The sequence below is a fragment of the Anabrus simplex genome, chromosome 6, assembly GCF_040414725.1.
Source record: "Anabrus simplex isolate iqAnaSimp1 chromosome 6, ASM4041472v1, whole genome shotgun sequence".
Classification (NCBI taxonomy): Eukaryota; Metazoa; Arthropoda; class Insecta; order Orthoptera; family Tettigoniidae; genus Anabrus; species Anabrus simplex.
The window spans coordinates 145,668,485-145,693,949 of record NC_090270.1 but is presented as its reverse complement, the minus strand read 5'-3'; the positions used below and the strand labels follow the sequence as shown (position 1 = coordinate 145,693,949).

Here is a 25,465-nt window from a genome sequence, read left to right as displayed (position 1 = left end):
TGAATGACAGAGATAAGTTATTTAAAAGGTTCAACCTTATAACTAACTTATCTCTGTGATCTCAGTTCAATACGGTAACAATAATGAAGCTTATGTCTTTGAACTCAGCTGAATGATTACTTCCCCAAGTTGAAATGAATGTAAAATCACTTGTAATATCTCCCAGGCAAATATTTAGTTAAGAATTATTTAGAGAATAATCAAAGGAAAGGTGTATGCTTATATTTAAGGTTCTTTGCTGTTAAAGTGTTTGATTAATTTTTACAATCTTGTTTTAGGGGACACCTCTTGTAATGGATATTTTTCCACTGTGTATATGTGATATTTATATATTTATTTATTTATTTATGTATTTATTTATTTATTTATTTATTTATTTATTTATTTATTTATTTATTTAGCAGTGGCAAAGTTAGGGCTTGTGGCCATCTCTTACACTTAATCACTTAATTACAAAATAATAAAGAAATACTATCATTGAATTAGACATGTTAGCAAGATAATAAGTTGGAAAAATACATAAGTGAAGTTAGCAATGTGCATCATAGAAAAATATAAAGCAGTTATGAGAAACAATACATCATAAAGGATATATACTTTTCTTTAACAAGTTGTTTTACGTTGCACTGAAACAGATAGATCTTATGGCAATGATGGGAGAGGAAAGGGTTAGGAGTGGGACGGAAGCGGCAGTGGCCTTAATTAAGGTACAACTCCAGCATTTTCCTGGTGGGAAAGTTAAGAAAACCATCTTCAGGGCTACCGACAGTGGGGTTCGAACCCACTATAGTACGCAAACCTTTCCTTGATACTTGAGCTCCCTAGTGTTGAATCGTGACTTGGTATCAAGAAAAGGTTTGCGTACTATACACGAATTGAAAAATTAAATATTACACTCACACTCACTATTATTTGTAATAATAGTGATAATATTAGTTCTAGGAAATAACTGCATATTTTAATTTTGAAATCACAGAGTCACATACCATAATGGCCCAACCATGCAGTCTGTCATACATCACCAGTCACACTAAGCAGTCTGCAGTCTTCAGAAGAAAATCTCTGCAAGCAGTCTTAAATTTTATATACGTCTTACAGTTGCTGACATCAGCTGGAAGTTTATTCCAAAGTTGCGACCCAGTCACAACAAAGGATTTATTGTACCTACAAGAGCGGTTAACTGCAATAGCAAGGGAAGAGCCAGATCTGGTATTAAGATTATGGAATGAGGACAGGAAATGAAATTTCAAAGAAATAGTTGGGGGAGATTTTCATCTAGAGTTAGATATGCCGACATTGGTATATGTAATTTTCACCGCCCTTCGGATTTCAGCCAGGAAAGAACTTTGTATCTAGGAGTTGCTGTATGTGAGAAGTGTAACTCAAATTGAAAGCAAACCGAAGACTTGAGTTCATTGCTCATTGCAGCTTTACAGCTTTGTTCGCTAGTTGCGTTAACAAGGACCCCGTCACAGTAGTCAAGTAGTGGTAGCAAAAGGGTCTCGATAAGTAGTATAAGAGTCTCATGTCTTGTGTCAAAATATCCTTGTGCCGTTTCAGTGGATGTAGCATTGCGTGCATCTTTCTGCAAGTATTACTCACATGTGCAGATCAGTCAAGAGTTTCAATCTGAGTCATATCAAGGTTCTTCATTGATTTATTAAACAGAATTATGGTTGCACTTAAAGTCACTGGAGGAATAGTGTGGTTTTTAGACAATTATTTAAAAAAAATCAATTACTACTGATCTGCATTTAGGACAGTCGCCCAGGTGGCAGATTCCATATCTGTTGTTTTCCTAGCCTCCAGGCACTAGTCGTATTTAGGTTACTTTTGGAACATAATTTAAATTTAAGATTATGGATTATTTGTTTAGTTTTATTCTTAATTATTCTATAATTTTTTTAGTCACTTGGGCCATGAGTACGTTTGTAATGACGGTAAAGAGTATCACATTGAGACATCATATTTTTAATTGCAGAGGTTAGCCATGGATTAGGTAAGCATGTTTATTGTATAGACAGTGTATTAATGAATTGAATTTATTCATTTTTGCATCAATGTCTTGCAGATTTAAAATGTCATTCCACGGAAGATTGTAGGCATCGTATCTTAATTCATGCATGTTGTTATTTTACATATTCCTGCATGTTATATACCTAGACTTGTATTTTGGAATGCAAAGTGAGTAAGTGAGAAATATAAGATCGTGGGTGGACGTAGCCAGTACTGAATTGTGTCCAATCAAGCTTATAGCTGCAGTCGCTTAAGTGCATCCAGTATCCAGTATTCAGTATTCGAACCTGACTGTGGAAGCCCTGAAGATGGTTTTCCGTGGTTTCCCATTTTCACACCAGGAAAATGCTGGGGCTGTACCTTAATTAAGGCCATGGCCACTTCCTGCCCTTTCCTGTTTCATCATCACCATAAGACCTATCTGTGTCAGTGCGACGTAAAGCCAATAGCAAAAAAAAACTTTAAGAATGTGTCTATGAGTCACCACTTTCTGAAGGTTGTTAGTCACTTTGAGATGTATTAAGGTGTGGGAAATATTATTGGCAGTATGGACAGTAGGGTCAGAGGGAAGGATAGTCAAATCACATGAGGAAAACAAGTCTTCCAGTTTCTTAGTATCGTATTTCTTCGTAAGTAGATTAGTGTTAAAGTCCCCTAATATACAGTAATGATATGTTGATAGCTGGTAGGAAGTTAAATAGATATGTTTGAAACTCGTTCGAATAAGATACTTTAGCTGGTCAACAAACCACTCCAATAAGTATTATCTGTCCACTAGTAAGTTCTTCAACGAACATAAACTCGGTCCTCGGCAATTCACCTGTCGATAAGGTACAAATGACATGGCTCTTCAGGTCATCTCTACATCCCCTCTTATTGGTGCAGTCATGACAATGGAGATCATAACCATCAAGGTGAACAGTTTGGAAATGAAGGTGATAACCAGCTTTCACTAATTTCTATCAAATGGACACTTTTTTTTGTTAAATTTAGCCTGAGTTTTGTCAAAGTGCGCGGGCAAACTTAGGCTGTTCAAATGACAATACTGGAGGGTATGAGGATATAGTGAAAGTTCTTGTTTTGAAAGGCTGCCGGCATCTGGGGAGGAGTTAGGAGAGTGCTATTCCTAGATAGGTCATTGTCATGGGAAAATACCATAGCTACCTGACTAACGGACATGCTTTAATAGGGACAAAAAGAAAATCTTATATGGATTTCCTTGAGAACTGGACCGCTAGCTGGTTAACACACCACACACACAATCACACAGGTAAACATAATAATAATAATAATATCATCATTTAGTAGGCATATCACATTAGTTTTATCACTCTGATAATCCACCTAACCATCTCATATATAAGTTCAGTTTATTAAGTGAACTAATGTGGAGCTTTTTTTCATCTTCTAAATGAACGACAATGCGGCCATCTTGCATTGAAACCTGCCGCGTACTCCAGAAGTCCCGTGCTTTATGCAATATTTCCTTCCTTCCTTGTGAACATCAGAGATTCAGTGATTAGTAGTTTGGTGCCTTTAAAAGCTCACTTGGTGTGCCAGATGCCATCTCTTTCATGGTACCTGATGAATTTAATTATGATAGGCCTATTTCCTCCGGACACCACCTCAGTTGCTGTCCTCTTCGTACAGACCAGTCTATGACATCGATCTATACTGTCTATAGACAATTCGTGCTCAGACATGTTTTTTATGTACCCAGCGCCAGAGCGTTGGTGTCCTCGCCAGGGGTCTCACTCGATGAACGAGGAGGCAGTTCCTTCTTCTGTACTGCTCTGCCTTGTCAATCAGAATGTCCTGCTAGTTGAGACATTCATGTAGATGGCTTACCTCCTTCTTCATTTTGCATAATTTGTCCAATATAAATTCCCAAAAGTCCTGGAACTCTGAAGCGAGGCCAGTTAGTGTGTCACCAGAGTTGGTAGCACTCGTCACGTCAGCAACCCTGGTTTGCTACAAGCTTGCTTGAAATTCAGCCATTCGCTTTTCAAACTTTGATAGACGTTCATTACGGCCTTCGGCGTCACAGACTTTATATGTATTGAAGTTCACACTTGAATAAAGCACTAGCACACCCGTGAATATTTAAATAGATATTATCTGGCTGATATGGCAGACGAATTGCAGAGAAAATTTACTCACATTGTTCAGCGTGTGCCATCTTGGAATAAGCAGGTCATTAATCTAATTCAGTGTTCTTTTATTCAGCAATTGACTTGAGAATCCATTATTCTAACTTCCTCCTTATAACAATACAAATATTCATACATTTACTCCAGCTACTAATCCGATTGCTTTTCTCAATTCTGCATAGGTTCGGTAGAAGGCTAGTACGTTTGTATGTGATTCTTGAATAGCCTGTTGGATTTCGCTTTGTTTTATTATGTAACGTCCATTGCCGCTTGCAGAAAAGGAGCAGTGGAGTTTACAAGTAACGAGCTTTAATAACATCTGTATTGGCTTGAAATCAAGTTGAAATATTTAAGAATACACTCACATATTCTATTAAAAGATCTGCCTGTTCAGTACATGTTGTTACCTTAAAATAGTACATTTTTCTTCTGCTGGGAGACATCATCCAGTAGAGTAATATACATATATACATCAGATACAAGAAATGAAATTGATAAAAATGGTGAGAGACAAGCTAAAAAATAATGAGATGAAACATAACATTTAAAAACTGGATGATTTTTCAATCAAATTTTCAGTATTAGTGGATCCATAAAATTCTTGATTCGGGACTTGAAGTTTGTTGATTACATTAAGGTACTAAATGTGATGTGATGTTTACATTAGTGGTGAGAATAACAATATTCTTCTGTGTTTAACATGTTGAATGCACATACAAATAGCTTCTTAAAATTATTGTTGGGAAACACTCTGTAGGAATTTTTAGTTTAAAGGATGGGTTATTTCTTGATTTAAAGTCAAAACGAAATGTGCTGATAATAAAAAGGGCTGTGAGTCCTTGATTTGAGAGTGTCTGAAAGACAATGAGAAAAACAAAATGTAAGATTGAGAGGTCCAAAAATATTGAACAAACTACATAGTGAACCAGATTAAGGTACTTGCTTCCTCTGCTATTGGGCCTGACAAAAAAATGTGAACTCACCAATGTTGAGGTTGGAATAACTGAGCTTGAACTGTGTCTGTTAGAGCGTTGAAAGAAGGGAGACGGGAGGTCGTGTTATGGGTGGAGAAAATAACTGAGAAGTCTCTGAGCGAGTGCAGCTTTGTGATTGGTGTTCCTTTTTATGCTTGGCCTTGATTAATTCTTCGTATAAGATGTTAATTTTATCTGATAATTTTCTGCAGGATTATTTCTTCATACACATTCAGCAAATAATGTTTATTTAATGTTTTTGTAATGCTGAGGTCAGTATTTATGTTTGTGAATGCATGACCGATATCTGTCATATGGTCGCTCTTGGCCTTCCCATGTTCTTGGTATTTTGTGATGAAATTTTCCCCAGTCTGATCCACGTAAGTAGTGTTGCAATCTACACATTGGAGCTTACAGTTGCCTGACTTATGAAATTTATTATTATTATTATTATTATTATTATTATTATTGATAATAATACTATGGGTGTTGTGAAAGAATTTTGTGTTAGTGGTCCTGAAATAAATTCTGAAATTTTATTTTTTAAACAAATTGGAGATTTTGTACAGTTTTTTGTACTGTGCGTGAATGTGATGAAATTATTTTTTTCTGCTTCATTGCGGTCTCTCACAAGAGTGGTGACGGGTTTATATTTTATTTTATCAGTGATTCTGTCTACGAACTCTTTATTGTAACCATTCTTATTTGCTATGCAGTAAATGGCATTCATTTCGTTTTGTTTTTTATCTGTTGTTGGTAGGGGAACGTTAAATGCTCTATAAACCATGCTGAAATAACTGACTCTATTGTGAGCTCCTGGGTATACAGTCATTTTTAATCATACTAATTGTTTGGGTTGTTTTCTAAATATATTAAACGATAGGTCTCTATTGTTTCTAGTGATTTTTAAGTCTAGGTAATTTAAACTATTATTATTTAGCATATGGCATAAAATATACATATATACAATTAAATATGGTACAATTACAAGAAAGCATAATCATATTGAAATGTCCAGTCATCCTTTCCATTCTAATACTCCCTTTGATGGGATGAAGAAATCAGCCCAGCTACCCGAGTAGGCTCATAGTTTGCAGCTGTCGACGATGTGAGGGATGGTTTACCATGGTGTACTACAGTCACATCTTGGTGACGTAAGCAGTTCCACTTGTAGAGTGAGTCAACTATTGTTTTCTGATTCAAGTGTGAATTTAATAAACAGATCTATAAAATTGAGAAGATTTAAAAGATTATGGCCATTCGTTACTCTTTCATCTATTATTGCAAAAAATATCATCAACATATCTGTTCTAGTGGTGCAATCCATCAAGTTTATTAATAATTATAGTCTTTTCGATGTGGTTGGTATAAATTTCTGTTAAGGTGCCTTGAGCATTTCCAGCATGAAGCCCATAATGTAATGATTGTGTATTTCATTTTTCTCTATGTTCCCACAATGAGTGGCATGAAATTTATTGGCACCTTACCCAGCCATGTTGTTACTGTGATTTTTAAGAGTCTACATTGCATGATACTCCCTTCGTTATCATAGTTTAACATGTTATAAATAAAATATCAAAGAGATATTTTTTTTCAATTTCTGCTTCCATATGCCTCCCTTTCCGTACCATATTACCTATTTACTTGTTACCTACCACGGAGGAGTGAATCACCCTGAAGATAGATAAGGCTGATTTTTTAAAATATTTTATGCTTATTATGAGTGTGGCCTGTAGTTTATTTTTTTTGCACTTGATGTATGTAAAATTCTTGTAACTCCTGATTGATAGGACTGTGAGAGGTGCTGAATTATTGTTGAAATATCTTTTTCCTCCAACAGATAAATGTAGAAAATGGATGAGGTAATGAGATCATTGTAAAAAAGAGAAACCTCTGAATTTTGAATACAATTGAGGGAGCAGATTGAAAAAGGGGAAGTTGGTTTTTGTACTGAAATAAAACTTTGTAAGTATGTAGAGCTCATCTTTTGATTCCTTTCACACTTCGCAAAAAAATTCTGAGAGTTGTTATTGAAAAAAGTGTCTCCTTACTGTAATATTTGCTTAGATCTTTTTTTGAGGAAAGCCTATTATGAATGTGTATGGCAAGTTGTTAGCTAATTTCATAAGGAAAGTGTTGAGATTTGGCTCGGAGGGAATTTTGTTTGTTGTTTTGTTTCTTTTGCATTAGAGTGAAACTATAGAAAATGACAAATGTGTAAATCACAAATAAAAGTAATAAATAATGTTATTTGCTTTACGTCCCACTAACTACTTTTTAAGGTCTTCGGAGATGCCGAGGTGCCGGAATTTAGTCCCGCAGGAGTTCTTTTACGTGCCAGTAAATCTACCGACACAGGGCTGTCGTATTTGAGCCAGGATCGAACCTGCCAAGTTGGGGTTAGAAGGCCAGCGCCTTAACCGTCTGAGCCACTCAGCCCGGCCACAAATAAAAGAAGCATTGAGACTTCACCTAAATAATTTTGAGAAAAATTACCTTCATGTAAGGGGAAATGATAGTAATATGGAACCAAAAAGTAATTTTTAAACTGAATTTTTTGTGTTTTTATATGAATGTTTTTTATTGGAGGAGATATCATTAAATATGTATAGGACTCACTAATTTCTTCCATGTAGACTTTTCCATGTTATATCTTTCTCTTAGTTATTATTGAACATGGATCTTGGGCAGTTTTAAACGTTGTGCTTTGAACTTAGAAAGGAGAATTAGCCTTGAGAATTTGAATGTTTAAAATTGCAGAATATCCAATGACTCGTAATGTGGAATTTTCACCTGAAAAATGACATGGTGTCAAGGAGGCCATCTCTCCTAAATCATAACCCAGAAATGAATCAGGGTAGCCTCAATGATCCCAGATATAACTGAGATAAATTGGGGATTCTTTTTTTTTTTTTCTTTTTTTTTTCTCTTTCACAATGTTGTGCCCAACTAAGGAGTGGGATTGAACTTATTTAGCAGATATGCTTTCTTCACTTTCCAGAATATCTTCATCCTCTCGTTGGGTTTTTATTCCGTTTAGAATGTTGGTGAACAAAGATAATTTTGCTGAAAAACCCAAGATGAGAACCACCACTGCATGGATGGAAGAATGTGAACTGGAATTATTATTATTATTATTATTATTATTATTATTATTATTATTATTATTATTATTATTATTTCCATAGCTTTTTTTTTTATAATAATAATAATGTATAACAGTTTATATGTGTCTCTTAGTAGGAAGGAAGAAATACAACTTACATTAGATTATTTTTGAATATATTTGTCAAATGTTTGGAAGGAAGTTACTTGTATAATAACAGGCAGACACTTTTTAAAATTTTCTGTCTAGAACTATGCTCACAATAACTATTTTACAACTTCCTAAATGACAACCTCTCACGAATTCAAATTGAAATTTTTCACAGAGGTTCTTTTACTTGGCTGTTCACAGTGTTTGGAACCCTGCCATATACAGTAGCAGTTAAAACTTGACAAAAATCTATTACTAAATGACCCAAGAATGAAACACATGCTCACTAAGATTTGTGTAAGTGTGAATCTTTCTTATTCACTGAAAATGCTGTGGTAATAAGTGATTGTCTAGGAATAGCAATTCATGACTGCTTGCTCCTCAGATCATCTAAACATTCTCTGGTTTGTAAAGTGTTTTTGTAATGTTTTTATAAAATAATGAAACTCATATTGTAGCTTTATTTTATTCACTTTTAAAAATTGTATACATCATCTTTCTTTTGTTACAAAGAACATGATAGTAACATGAAATCAATAATAATAAAAATGATTGTTTAGGACTTGAATCCAAATCCTTCTTTTATATAAGATGCTGTGTTGCCTTGCTGGGAACTTGCAGACTTTACTTACCTTATGTGTACTTACAAAAATTATAGTAGTTCTATCTTCTCTTTGGGTTTAATACCTCAATGCAAATATTAAATTGTGTAGAAACTCATTAATTGATTTCATTAATTAATTAATTAACTCAATCATTCATTCCATCTGGGGCCAAACATCTGGATCCAAAGCGTATCAATAAAAAATGAAAATGTCCAAAACCTTATGAAAGACTGAGAGTATGGAGTACAGAAAAGCAAAAGAATTAAACTTTCTGCCATTCACAGACCTTATAGCACCGTAATTAGAAAAGATTTAGGTCATGTTAGTAATATGAAAATTGATTACTCATGCCAGAATAGACTTTGGACTTTCACCATTTTCATCCTGCGAATGAGAGAGTTCCTAATGAGTTTTAATTGTATTGACCTGTTCCTTCATTTTGTGCACCTTAATGGTGAGTGTGTAATGATCATACCAAGTTTGAAATTTCATCAGTACCTTTAAGTGGCCTCCTAAAACTAAAAGGTTGTTGAGCCCTGTATTGGGATGTCTTTATAATTAAATAATTATATAAATCTAAGTAAGTACATATTGATAATGTTATTGTTAAAACTATAAAACATTGCTCCATACACGATTTCAAAGTAAATGTTTATATTTTCATCGCATCATTGTTTAAACATCAGTAAAATTCTATTCATTACTGGGATGCAAAACCTTTGTAATATTTTATATTTAAACCTTTCTTTTTAACAGGTTCTTATCACTTAGAATTCAGTTGCAGTCAAGTCATGCATAAACATGAGTCAGTGACTCCTGTCATTTATAACTTGTCAAAATTGATGAAGTAACCAGTTAATTTGTGTAAAAACGTTTCTCAAAGCATTATTAACACACACAATTATTAGCAGACTTGCAAAAGCTCTTGAGAGTTTAATAGGTAGACCTGAATAAGTTTTCAGGCCCTCATATAAGTATTTTGTCAATATTGGTAGTTACAAATCCTTCTGATATATGAAAAACCTAATATTGTACTGTGAACTCCTATCATTTGGCTGTACCTATACTTGTTTTTGTAGAACGAGTATGGTAGGTGCTTTAATGCCTTGTTTTTCATTGTGGACTTCCTCAGGTTGGCCTATGTTTTATTTAAAGCTGATTGTTGGATTGATAATGAAGCCCTTTTTTAGTTGTCCTGTCTGTAGGCTATTATATCAGTCTCGCATGTCCTGCCTGTTGTGGATAACCCATGGATTTTCCTGTATATAGTGTAGTTTATGGTTTTTTTCTGCAGTCTTATCTTATGGTGAAATCAGTTTCTTGGCACATAGTGTGAAGAATGTTAGTCAAAATTTGTTTCTCCTTGATTATTACTGGTTTTAGTCTTGAGCTGTGCACAGGACAGTTAGAACTGCAGAAACATTTGCAATCGTTGTAAGCATTTCTCATTATAGTTACAGGGTTGTCCCTGGTACTGTCCGATCCATTTCTTGGCTTGTTTAATTCTTTATTATCCTTCTTTGGTATAAAGGATTCCAAATCATCAAAACTCAATTGATTTGTTTTTTGTTTTGGCTTTACATCGCACAGACATTAATAGGTCTTGTGAAATTCGATTGTTAATTATTACTGATCAACCATTTTATAGCTTTTTATGCTAAAAACTGACATGCTCATCATTTTCAAACAGAAGTATTTTTGCAGTGATTTACACATTTGTAAATGAATACTGAATGAAAGATAAAAGCCTTCCTAAGTAAATTCTGTGATAGAAATGATTCTTTTACATTTATGCTATGTAAAATGATGAGCATTGCCTGTAATTGTTGATGCTTCACAAACATCTTTGATTTTTGTACTTTCGAATTAACCTTTAATTTACAACTTTCTTTCATAATTTTATACAGCATATGCCTTGAAGACTATTATGTGAAGTATTCTGGATAGTTAATGCATTAATTACATTGTATAGAGGTGTTCCACATGTTGCTTCAAGTAATAAATAAGATTTCCACATTGACTGGCACAAAACTGAAAGCCTGAAAATACAATTAACAGACATTTATTGTGAGTATTGGCTATACATTTCGTAAGAATGTTTTTGCTTGTTATATTCGCTTGCTTTCTTCTTATTACCCACCCTAAGAGCAGAAGGTCTGATTTTTGAATACTACCTCTTGAATTAAATATTAACTAGCATGTTATTATCATGTTCATTTGAATATAACACATTGAGATTATTTTTCAGATTGTATAAGATCTGTACTAGTGCCTATGATTTGTTAGATTGCTCCTTGTGAATGGTTACTCTCTTTTGTTATGTGACTGTAAATCCAGTGACTGTATCATTCAGTGATGGTTCTTGAGGATATTACTTGCGCTTGTCTTCAGAGAGATAGTTGTTATCTTTGACTCTCTAAGTGATAGAAAATGCCTTTCTGATAATTCATTTTTTTGACATCAATAAAGTAAGTTTTCTTTTCTTTGTATGATTACATTATTCCCCCCCCAAATGGGACTGTTCTGAAGTTCTTCCATCCTCTTTAAGTAAAGTAAACCATTCACTTTATTATTGTGTGTTACAATATACTTCAGTTTTGACAGAACAGGAAGTGCTGTCCCATTTTCTGAGGTATTCAGTATCCAATATCCATTACACTGTAGTATTAGGTTGGAGTATTATGATGTAAAAGTAACATAATACAAGTTGCAGATCAGTCACTATTCCTGCTGTCCCTTGAAGCCCCTAGCCAAACCTTACTTAGTAAGTACGTAAATAGCAGTGCTATCTGTCCATATCACTTTCTTCAATTTCACTGCTCCTCTCATCAGCTTGTCTTAAACTATTTCAAGGAATTTGTGTAGTGACCCATTTACATTCCCAGAACTAAAACTTCGAAACCTTCATTTGCAGTGACTGCTTGGTAGCTCTCTGTATTCTTAGATGTCCAAAGATCGTTAAACAGATACTGGACCCGACATTATAAAATTCATTGATGAATGAATGTCGTACACTGTTCGTGAGGTGCCTAATGAGAAATTACTAAATAGTCCTCCAATAAGGTAAAACGTAAGCAGGTTTAATCCAGTTTTTATTTATTTTTCATTGCACCAACACAAACTGGTCGTATGGCAGTGATGTGATAGGACAGGACTAAAAAGGCAGTGAGATATTTCTTTTTTCAAGTGTAATGCTGCTACCATATGTTCGTTTATACATTTCTTTACTAAAAATTAGTTTCGGCAGACTGAAGTGCCTGACAGGTATAAATTAACTTACCCCCTATGGGTGGGGGACGCAGGTGTATAATACACCCACGGTATCCCCTGCCTGTCGTAAGGGGCGGCCAAGGGATGATAACATTAGAACTATGAGAATACTTGTGATATGTACCATTAAGTGTTGAACACCATGGGTCGATGTTACTTGCAACTAGTATCACCTTGCGAGGAAAACCATGGGTCTACGTTACATAGGAGCAGTACCTTTATGCAAGAAACACTACGGCTCTGGGCATTGTTTGTGATAATGGTCATTGTGTGTATTCCACTGGTTGTTTCCACTGTATTCAGAATGAGTCTGCATTACCTACGAGTAGTACCACTGTATAAGAAAGGCCATGGGTCTACGTGGCCTGTGGTTAGTGCCACTAAGTGAGAAACACCATGGGTTTGGCTGGTGCCTGTGATTAGTACCACTAAGTGAGTAAAACCATAGGTGTGCATTGCCTGAGAGTAGTAGTACCATTATGTGAGGAATACCATGGGTTTGTGTTTCCTGTGGATGTTGCCATAATGTGTGATACACCGTGGTCTACATTGTCTACGATTTAGTACCACTACTGTATGTGAGCAACTGTGATCTACAGTGTCTATGATTTAGTACCACTACTATATGTGAGCAACACCATGAGTGTGGGGTCGATGACCTAGATGTTAGGCCCCTTTAAACAACAAGCATCATCATCATCACACCATGAGTGTACATAGCCTGTGATTAGTTCCACTAAACGAGGAACACCCTAGGAATACCAGCACCCATGATTAGTCCCACTATGTGAGAAACACCGTGGGTCTTCGTTGCTTGTGAGTAGTACCCTTATATGCGAAACACCATGGGTTTGTATTACCTATGAGTGGTGCCATCATGTGTGACATACCATGGGTCTACATGGCCTGTGATTAGTGCCACCATGCGAGAAACACCATGAGTCTACGTTACCTGTGATTAGTACCACTATAGGAGAAACAGCATGGTTCACCAGTGATTAGTGCCATTATGAGGGGCCAGTGACATGGATTTTGGACCCATTTAGATAATGAGTATCATCTCAATAATTAAGGCATTCTGAATTGGATCTACTGATTGTTTTTGTTTCACATTTTTTCATCATTTGTTTTAGATTCTAGTCAGTGGATACATTTTGACATTTTAATTTTCATTTTGTTCACCTCGTACCATTAGAGGCTGATGACCTAGCGTTTAGGTCTTTTTGAGCAATAAACATCATCATATTTTAACTGAGTCGAAACTGTAAAGAGATGGCTTCAGATATTATAAGCATTATCCACTACTTGGAAGCCCTGCCATGAGTGGCAACACAAGTGGCCGAAGGATGACCGTCACCAATGCTGCACTGTTATTGACTCACATCACTATTCGGAGTGACCGTCTGTTGAATGTGATAGCCCCCAGACAACTCTGTTGCAGTCAAGATATTTGTTCTTGACATCACTCCAAACCGAGGTGGTAGTGGGTGGTTATCAATGGCAGGACATGGAATGGTCACTGTGGGACCAAAGTCCCTTCAGCCAAGTTCCTGGAAATGGTTTGGGCCAAAACGGACCTGTAAATATGGTGCTGTCTGTTTACACATGGTGGGGGATGAAACAGTTGGATCTGCAAGTTCTTCTCCGAGGATACAATGATTGTCCTGGTGGTCAGTCGAGGGCATTCTGAGCATGGTTGCTATATGTGTGTGCCCTCATGCATCCACCTATCCCAGTATGCTCAAACACTATGGTGAGAATGACATAGCTAGCTGATGATTTGCTGATATCATTTCAGCCTTGAACATTCCAATAGCACGTCTTCTCTTAAACACTATTAACTGGGTTAATCTCTTAGATTGCATCGAAGAGGCATATCAAATGGTGGACGAGTTTTACATAACTGGAAACGACAGTCCACTATGTTAGAGTAGTCTGTGCAAGTCACAGGTGAGAGCAGGTTCATGGCTTCTGGTGGTGAGACTGCTCAACTAATCACTTACTACACATAATTTGACCAACTGTATGTTGTGATTTGCAGCAAACAGATGTAACTTTTTATATGGTTACAAAGGTAAATGGATTTGTAGTAAGGATGTAAAGGAGAGGTTGTGTAAGTCAATGGTAAGATTCCAGTTAGAGTATGGTTCCAGTGTACGAAACCCTCTCCAGGATTGCTTGACTCAAGAACTGGTAAAGGTCCAATGGAAATGAGAGCAATTTGTCCTAGGTAATTTCTAACAAAAGAGTAGTATTACAAAAATATTGCAGTATATGGGCTGGGAAGGCAAGTTAGGAGATGTGATGCTCTACTAAGTGGTATGTTTAGAGCTCTCAGTGGAGAGAGAGTGTGGAATGGCATTAGCAGATGAATGAGCTTGAATGGAATTTTTAACCCTCTGGAACCCGCATGTGCGGCAAAATGGCTGCAAATTTATTTTTTTTCTGAAAAAATGTGTTCAGACCAAATTATGGCAGGAAAAGCTGTCAGGTATGCTAACGTTACTCTATTCGGCGCATGGAGGCACCACGGTCAGCCTCCTGCCTTGACCAATGTGGCGTCAATTCAGTGTGGGAGATAAAAGTGAGCAGACCTCTGGCCATCTTGCCGCTATGTGGATATTAAACTGGATGAAATTGATGAGCGCACACGGTCATGTAAGTACTATCTAATTATGTTTTCTTGGTGTTCTAGTGTGATTTTGCATTTCCTGTCCTATGGTACTTGGGATGGCTGTGTGGGGGGGAATGGAGAATGCTCTTGATTGAAAATTTTCAACCACATAACAGTGTCCATTCCCAGTTTTATCGTATTTTCGCTTCTGTCTTAGGGACCGAAGATTTCATACCCTGCGCAAGGTATAAGGAAAATTTTAAGTCACACTTCAGTATACAATTATGCATAATTATTTAAATGAAGGTTTATCCCCATCTACACAAATTGAAAAAAAGGAGAGAAATAAAATCTTAGCACAGAGGCACAGCAAACTTGCATCAGTACTTAAAACACTTCCAGTAAAGAGCATAGATTTTACTTGCGTGTGTTAAGTCGTGCAGAACTACGAGAGGCAAACCCGAAGAAAAGTTAAATTACACGTTAGGTACAAGGTTAAAAAAGGAAAAGGGAATTGGCCTCCAAAAACTAAATTACACATGCTTAGCTGAAAAGTTAAGTAATTTGATAATTTTAAAGGTGAATGTGAATCCCGAGGGTAAACTCCTGTGCAAGAAAATAGTTAATTACATTGAAATGAAGTTATTGTCCGAAATAAAATAAGAAGAAATAGTGCTTACCCCGAGACAGGTATCCCATGATGGGATTGATGCAGGAGCATGACCGCTCCCAAGGATGGTCAAGAATTAAAGACGTGGAGGCTACCTCGCTCCCACGGGAGGAGCGTATGAGGTTGAGAAACAGGAAATAGTGCAACCACCAAGGTAACCAACTGGGAGATGGAGATTACTCTTGACTTCCACATTCACCAATTATAATTAAGCTTATTTTGACCAATAAGATGTCTTCATTTTCTTGCTGACATATATTCGAGAGAATTCTTTTACGCAACAGGAAATGTTCTTTTAAAATGGCACGTGTAGGTACACACTGTTTCACAGTTTTGATACATATATGTATTTATGTAATTTTCTCCACCATATTTAATAAGCTCAGCAGGAATGTTGTCACTACCTGAAGCCTTATTGTTTTTAAACGTATAATACTTTGTAATACCTCTTGATATGATGGCTCTGGTATTTGTTCTTCTGATGGGGAACTAGATGGTTTACCAATACAGGTTTCTGGATCAGCACAATTCAGCAAGGAATCAAAGTATTGCCTACAGTAATTTAATAATTTGTCCTGAACAACAATTAAATTTCCAGACTTATCTTCATAATACTCCATCTTTGTTGAAATCCTTTTTTTAATTGTGTTGACAGTTCCATACATCTTGCAGACGTTCCTGTTTCTGTAGTCATCTTGGATTGATTCTATTTGTTGTCTCAGGTAGTCTTTTCTCTTTCAACGAATTAATTTACGACATTCTTTCTGTTTTCTCTGTGTAGTTCCTCAACATCTACTTTCTTATTAGACTGCAGCCACTTATTACGCCATATTGCCACTTCATTAACTGCATCTTGACATGCCCCATCGAACCATTTCTTTTTCTTACTAACACCTTTTGGTATCACTTTCATTGCTACTGTTGTCATGATTTGTTCTGTGTTATTCCACATTCATTCACAAACTTTGTCATTTATTTCATTATGTCTTCTATAGGATCTTCTCCCAGAATATCAAATCTGTTTGTAATTTCCACATTATACTGCAATCTTTCATCCTCATGCTTCAGTTTGTATCTTTCCTCAGCCTGTGACTTACAAAAGGTTTTCAGTTCAGTTTTAACAGAAGCAATTATAATATTGTGATCACATCTCATCTCAGCTCCTCTGTAATCTCTGATATCAGTTATGGAGCTTCTATACCTGTTATCAATTAGTACATGATCTATCTGATTGGCAGTCTTACTGTCACACGAATAGCATGTTATCTTATGTATTTGTTTATGTGGGAAGTTGATACTCTGCACATTCATGTTTGTGGATGTAGCGAAATTGATTAGTCTAATAATAATAATAATAATAATAATAATAATAATTATAATAATAATAATAATAATAATAATAATGTGGCCTCAACTACTGTATGCAGACATTTGATGCCTTCTGGCTGTCTGCTCGTCAGTTTCAACGTTCTATTTTACTCTAGGCCTACCAGATGGAAGAGTAAACTGCATCTCTCTTGGGCGTCTGTGACTGAGTTTTAATGAATTTTGTTGGGTGAACACCAAATGTGTCACCAGAGATCTTTTACATACCGATATCATACAACATGAAGTGTTGCATGGAATTTTTCTGTCGTGCAAAAATCTGATTACCTCTGTTGTGATCCAGAGACCAATACTCTACCAATGATCAACATTTATTTTTGCTTATAGAATATTAAAAGAATATGTAAAACATCCATTTACGGGAATTGGAGGAGGCTATGTTTGAAAAGTTCACTTAAATGAAAACTTTTCAACATGTCTCTTTTCTCAGTAATAATGGGAATGTAGTGCCTGGTTGTACATTCTGAGAAGATTGGTAGTATACATCATAAAGAGACTATATCCATCATTTTTTAAAGTTCATCCATCTGTTTTACATTCTCTTTAAACTGAACAAATGCAAAAACTGCTCATCAGGTTTTTTTAATGAAATTAGAGACATCCAGAATTTCTGTACATTTGGTTTTCTCTCAATCCGTTGAGTAGGAGCTGAGAAATAACTTTTGAACTTCGAGAATACTGCCTCTCAGCCAGAGACAAGCAAACATTGAGTTATGCGACTTCCCTCGCGGGCGACCGATACCCATGCCTAGGTTCACTGTTGGTTTCTTATTAACAATAGCAGTTGTGTTTGGTAATTTCTTGCTTTCTGCTTGCTGTGTAGAATGCAATGCTATTCAAACTAAACTCTTTAACATTCTTCACATGTGCATTGACTGTAGCATTTTTTTTTTTTTTTTTGTCATTGCTTCACTGAGTTTTTGAATTTAATTTCCTTACATCCATACCTACAATAATTCTTAATGTCACACACATTTTTGTGAGACTTCAGTTTTAGTATTATATCACTGTGAGGCTTCAGTAGTAACGTTCCATATTAAAGGGCACTTGGTTGAATGTTAAAATCCTCCTTAACAGTATTATTCTGGCTATTTAGATTTTGACAGGATGTTCGAAGGCTACAGTTCCCATTAAGTGCCAGCTTTGCTATGACAATAAATGTCACAAGGGCAGGGTATGATCAAAGTAGGTGAGGACCTGGGAACTGAATACTTTTTAAATGGACAGCTATAACTTTTGTGATTTGTAATATTGTGCCCTCAAAGTATGAGTCGTTGATTTAATTTGCAACAGGTGGCAGAAGAAAATTATTATTAAAAAAATTAAAATCAATTTTCAGAAATATCCTTTACAGTTAATGCTGTCTCTTTTTATGAAACATCAAACTTCTATCCTAGCTATTTTTTACTTATACTTTTTAGCCCTGGCTTGGAAGATATATGGCTTGCTTTGGAGTGAGCACAAATAAAATATTTACAATTTCATAGAAAAAAGTACTAATAAAACCACTAATATCACATATAGAGAAGCTTTCCAGTGACAGTTAGTTAAAAAATAAAATCAATATTAGCGAGTGACTACAGAAAAAAGGCTGTCTGAAAATATATTATGTTTCTCGGTAAAACTCCCACAAGCGGGCCGGGCATGACGCTCCTCACACTCCGCTCGCTGTACACACGGAGGCTTGGCGGCGGGTGATGCTGTCACCAACCGTTAAGAAAATGTGACGATATGTTACAACCACTAAATTCACTTTTTTCTTGCCGTGCGGGCAGTATGCGCCGCAGCGATAGTTAAGAGCCTCTCGAAGGGAGAGTGGCCCCCGAAGTGTTCCATGACAGTGCTTTCAATTTTCCTATTTAAGAAAGAATACTTTTTGGGGTGGGATGGTGGGATTGTAGCAAGCGTAGAGGAAGGATCTCTCCTCTCTGGTACTCCAGGTATTGTAAAACGTTCCTTTTCAATCTTTACTAATGATTACAAATTTATCGTTCATGCATGAGAAGCCATGGGCTAAAGCTAGTGAAAAGTAAAATCCCTCCACATAAGGTTGGAATCAGGAAGGGTTTCTGGTGGTAAAACCAAGCCAAATTCCATCAACTGCTGACCCCAATAAATTGGGAAAATGGCCTAGCAGAAGAAGAAGAATCCCTGGACTTCTCTACTTTCAATTCTTGGCCGAGTTCATAAACTGGCTCCCTGATAAACCTGATAGTAGCTAAAAATGAGAATTAGCAGAAGTAGAAGGTAACTGTTTGAGAAAATAAAAAATAGGATCATAAAATTACAAGGACTCAGTTTATTTAGTACATTGCAAACATTACAATTCAGTCAAAAATACAAGTAGAAATAATATACAGTTTTCTTTGGTATTTCATCATACATTAAGACTTTCCTATCATATTGATGACTTATCTGCAGTACCATATATCTTAGCTGCAGGCATAATTGCAAATAATTCATCAGTTCATAAATGTGAAATGCAGAGTTGAAGGAAATTAGTATTGACATTTTCCTGTATAATTACAGTAATAGTTTAAATGGAGAATTATGTTAGTAGTAGGCAATACGCTCAATATCACATTACAAAACTAAAGCACATGTATCACAAATCGTAAAATATTATATTAAAATTGAAATACATGATAAAGTAAGAACAGAAAGAGAGGAGAGAATAAAAGGACTGAAATACTTTGCCATTCTATTTTTGTGGAGGTGTCAGAATTAGTTCTGGATATAATTCTTATTTGCAAACAAAACATTAGTATGGTATGGTATATTAAAAGATTACACTAAGGGTGCTTATACCATCTCAGACTTCTGCACTGATGCAACAGTCACAGGTTTACTGAATTTGAAGTTCTAAAAGGGTTAACATTTTATATTGTAATGACAACCACTTACACTGCTAATTCGTAATTTTCAGTATGGTATGTGTAGGCAGTAGAATTGTCCAAGACAATGTATTAGAAATGGTTTCAGAGAATTGCTTCTCCTAAACTAGCCATTTCTTAATAGGAATATGGTACGTGGAACATGTTTGACATACTTGGCACTCTAAGCCAGATTCTTCCCATATCATGTTGGACACAATAATTATTTTTCTAGATAAAGGTCTTAATATTCCACGAACATGGGGTTTACTTTACAGTGTAATGTGCAAAACATTTTTGGTAAAATGATTATTGCAGCCATCTGAAAATCAGGTGGTCAGGTTTGTATTCTGAGAACATCCAGTGATTTAAATCCATTTCTTTTCCAAATTACCTGAAAATATCACAGATACTAGTATTTGACTGCAGTTTAAATTTTCCTGAAATACCTTTTCTTGTTAAATAGAAATAGCCTATGGTATAGGTGTTACTGCATATGGAATTTTAAATATAAAATAAAGGGCAATATTCTGTATGTACATTTTTAAGTTTCTCTATATACACAAATATTACATAAAATATTAAGAGGTTATCCAACAGAGATCTGCAATGGGAGGACATGTTTACGTTGAATATTTCCTCCCTTGCACAACTCTGTTTACATTGCGTGTTAGCTGTTCTGCATTGCATAGTATCATAACCTATGGTACCACAACATTTGTTACTATAATACCAGAAAACCATTTTCACTCACTTACAAAATCATCAACTAATAGTGAATATTGGACTTTGGACACTGATTCTTATCTTCTGTACATCTTCAGTAAAAAGTTCATGATTTTAACAAATTTAAGTAAATTGCAAATAATGATTTTATTAGTTGTTATATGGTAAGGTATGACGTGACACATTAAAAAATCTAAATATACTGTTGTGTCTTAAATACTAAATTCTTGAAAGCCAAAATTTGAAGATAAAGTTACATAACAGATGTCTGAAGTACTCTTGTTTTATAAGTACATTTAAACTGTTCAACAATTTTTGAAAATTCATATGGTGTTCCTCTGTTTGACAGAATTGATGTTCTTGCACAGAGGAATGTGAAAGTAATTATGAAGTTACAGTAGGCTGCCATACATTATCTAACATATATTATTTACAATAAATTTAAAATCACTCAGTTTAGAAAAAAATGTACAGTGACTTTGAAAACAATAACAGTACAATTCTAGCACAAATGAACTAAATAGTGAATCATATTATTGCATTTTAAAGTCTACTGTCACCAAATTCACCAGGATCTTCTAGAGTTTTTTTTCTCTTCTGAATTGCATTTGATAGTTTTTTTATTGGCCCCAGTTTAAGTCCAAGTTGGTGGAAATCTGCTTCATTCAGAAGCATAAGAGCATCCAAATCAATTTCTTCTTTGATGAATAAATCTGCTAAATCACTGAGGCCAGCAGAAGCAAGGAACATCTGAAGAGATGACCACTCATTGGTCCCTCCATTGATTTCATCATCTGAAAAATAGAATATCCATATATAGGCTTTGTGTTGTAAGAACAATTAAATTAATCTTTCAAATTGAGGTTCCCTTCAACTGCATCTGAGTAGGCTAAACAAATGAGACTATTCAACGAGTGAGACATCCTGATGTCTCATAGAAAGAGAAACCTATCCCATTAGCCAACTTCACTTAGTGTTCAAAAAAGAGAAAGGCCAAATTCCATGGCACTATAACACTGATCAGCCTTAGTTTGTCGTTTGACTGCTGCTCAGCCCAAAGGCTTGCACATTAGAAGGTTATGCTTGGTCAGTGCGACAAATCCTCTTGGCTGTATTCTTGGCTTTCTGGACTGTGCCGTTATCTCACCGTTAGATAGCTCATCAATTGTTTTCATGTAGGGTGAGTGGACCTCAAAACAGCTCCTTAATTTAGGCCATGGCTACTTCCTTCCCCTTCCCATTCCTAGGCCTTTCCTGTCCCATTGTCGCCATAAGACCTATCTGTGTCGGTGCAACGTAAAGCAAACAGCAAAAAAAAAAAACCAGTTCCTGACGTGGCCGGGAATCGAACTTGAGTCCTGTCGGTAAGAGACAGGCTTGCTTCCCCTAGACCACAGCAGTCACCATAATAAATGACCATTTTTCTCTGGAACCAAATAATTTCCCCATAAAACCCTTTAAGCAGTCACCTCACACTGGGGTCAGCAGCCAGAAATTATTTCCCAAACTGACCTGAATGAAACAGCCTGTCATAACCGCTTTGAATACTTTGCTCATTCCCAAGTAGACCATTTTCACATATGGCCATCAGTTTCTCTTTTCTGGGGTACAATAAATGCCATTCTGTCTTCTCCATAGCCTACCAATAAATAAACGTGTAAACTATCCACAATGAGAGGGGCAGTGTGACTGAACAAGCCAACAATATGCAAACTCATTTACAGATGTTTTTGGTAGGAATAATGTTCGAGTAGGGTGTGCTACTCTTATTGATCGTACAGTGAGATTACAGGTTCTTATCTGAATAAACTCTTAGAATAATTTGAAATGTGTGCCACAAAAAAGGGATATGGAAATACTAAAGTACAAACCACACTGCAAAATTGTATTGTAAATCAAGTGAATCAAGAAAATATCATTCTATTGTACTTTCAGAATAACCTATCCTATCTACGTAGTACCGTACTGTATTCACATTGTTCAGTAGGCTACAGGCGTTTCCTGTTGTTTTACTGTAATTTACATCAATTAAAATAATGTGTTAATGAGTCAGTTCATATATATGTGTTACTTTTAATATACTGTAGGCCATACAGTAGCTTATCATGTGATAAAATAGAAAGTTTCCATTATTCTGAAATTTCTTAACTCTAATTATAATCATCCATCTGTACTAATGGCCATTTTTCTGGAAGAACTTCTGGTGGCTACGTTAGGCAGTTTTCACTGCACTTATTGGTGAAGTGTGTTTTATGAGTAGATATTTGACATGTATGTAAATATTATCACGGATCCATGCTTCCAGAGCTCAGCAATTGTTGAGACTGTTCTTGACAGTTTTATGTATTGTAAAGCAACACAGCAGATTATAAACAGTGAATTTGTCAAACTTGAACATTGTTTGTAACATAAGTAATGGAAATAAACAAGCAAGTGATGAATCAAGTCATATATAGAAATATAAGTAAATAAATAAGAACTTATTACAATATATAAATTTCTCTTATCCAAGAAACTAGGATGTATCAAATACATGGAGGGTGTGTTTGGTGCAATACTCCAAACATGAAGAAACATAAGAACAAGGACAATCTCTACATCTTCATATACTGTCCCCTTCGAATACATAAGCTCTCAGCTTATCACCAGGTTTACATCTATTTCTTCCTAGCCCCTAACAAGTTCGCTTCTGCTTCCTGCTTCTCTTGCTCCTTCTCCGATGCTGACCTATCATATTTATTCTACTATATGTTATGTTCACCTAGCTTTCTATGAGGGCTGTAAATAGAGTAATGGCAACATAGCCCAGACACTCGCAGGAGATCGAGCATGCGCAAATAGGATATGGACTCTTGTGGAGTCTTATCTCCCATATGCAGTTTTCAGATTGTGCCTCATAAAAGGCTTCTGATAAGTTCACCTGCATACACCCCAGCATCAGTGGGTAGGGTCTGACACATCCCACTCTGAAGAGTCTAGTGTCAGACCTAAGACGAAATGCTGGTTAATAGAGCAAACGCCTGAAAAGCCATACATCTAATTTTTGATCTGATTTTGATATGCTCTATTGGTGGAAAAATATCTAATTCCCTCCATGGGAACCTAGAATTTCCATATGATGATCCAGCAGGGAGTGTTGTTGCTGTGTGGTGTTGAAGTAAAGAGTATCGATTTCACTGCTTTAAAGCATGTAATCAGCGTTCATGGATTAAAATCGAGTTTGCCCGTGGCAAAAATGCATCAGAATGTTACTGAGGATTGCGTGAAGCCTGTGGTGAGATTGCATTACTGTATAGGATGATTGCACAATGGGTCAAGGCATTCCATGCAGGTCAGGATGACACTGCGGATTTGCACTGCACAGGGCAGCTGTCTATTCCTTAAGATCAGATTGACATCTTGAGTGGTCTTACCGCCATAGACCATCAATGAAATGTCCAGGAATTATCCATAGAAGTTGGTCTCAGTCATCAAACGGTGTGGCACGTACTGACGAAATGTCTTAACATGAGGAAAATTGCGTCCTGTTCAGTTCCACATCAACTCGCCGATGTACGGGAATGGCACCGGTATGCACTGGCTGGCACCTATCTGGACAGATACTGCAACGGAGGAGACACATTTCTGTGGTGTACTGTCGCCGTTGATGAAACATGGGCACAAGCCTACGAGCCTAAATTAAAGTATCAATTGAATGAATAGCGTCACTCAGATGAAGCTTATGCTGATTGTGGCATACAAGTACGAGGGTGTTATTCTTACGCATTCTGTGCCTGAAGGACAAACCGTCAACAGTGACTACTACTGCCAATTTCTGGAGTGACATCTGTATCCAGCTATGCAGCGGAAACATCAACGTTCATTGCAAGACAATCGCCCTATCATGTTGCATGACAATGCACACTGTCATGTCGCAAACAATGTCACGCTCTTATTGCAACGGTGGCATTGGGAGGTCTTGGAATACCCTCCGTACTCAACAGACATGAATCCTCGTGACTTCGACCTGTTTCCGAAGTTGAAAGAACCCCTCTGAGGCCACCGATTTCCTGACGTGGCATGTGTACTCCCCACAGGAAGGCGCTCCGTCACTGTTATCAACAGAGAATGCCTTGCCAACAGTCCCCAACGGCTTCCGGACATTTGACTTTGTGAGTGACTACATTGAAGGAATGTAATGCAATAATTATACTTGTTAGTTCATTAAATATTGTGATCTGTCAATATCGCCACTACTCTATTTACAGCCTTTATATATATGACTTTATTTGTCTTTTGTTTGTTTCTTTTCATGACTTTTACTGACTGATGTAATTACTTGTTGCTGTAATTAATATCCATAATCTTTCTGGAAAGAGCCTCAGTGGCTCAGATGGCAGTGTGCTGGCCTCTCACTGCTGGGTTCCGTGGTTCAAATCCTGGTCACTGCATGTGAGATTTGTGCTGGCCAAAGCAGAGGTAAGACATGTTTTTCTCCGGGTACTCCAGTTTTCCCTATCATCTTTCATTCCAGCAACACTCTCCGATATCATTTCTTTTCACCTGTCAGTCATCAATCATTGCCCCAGAGGAGTGCAACAGGTGACACAATTCATATCCTTGCCACTAGATGGGGCTTCATTCATTCCATTCCTGCCCCGGTCAAATGACTGGAAAAAGGCTTGTGGATTTTCATTTTCACTCTTTCTGGAAACTACCTGAACACAGGGAATGTTGACTGACTTGATTAAAATGAAACTATACACTAAACCAGAAAGCTGCTGCTGTTCTGAACTTTGAACCTGGTGTTTAATGCGGAAATCGTATTTATTTTTAAAGTGGAACAGTTTTCTAATTACGTACTGTATGTGCTGAACATGACCCAATACAGACATGTCAGTCTACCTTATGAAAAGTTCACCTGAAATATGCAGTACATCAGAATG

General features: G+C 36.3%; 1 protein-coding gene across 1 annotated transcript in view; it reads right to left on the bottom strand.

Moving 5' to 3' along the window:
• Window positions 1-19,220: 19,220 nt before the first annotated feature.
• Sans (SAM_USH1G_HARP domain-containing protein Sans) overlaps window positions 19,221-25,465 on the bottom strand; it is a 260,636-nt gene continuing 254,391 nt past the window's right edge. The window contains exon 9 of the mRNA XM_067149972.2: window positions 19,221-21,334. Coding sequence (XP_067006073.1) covers window positions 21,084-21,334 — 251 coding nt within the window. The 3' untranslated portion in view covers window positions 19,221-21,083. The remainder of the gene's footprint in view (window positions 21,335-25,465) is intronic.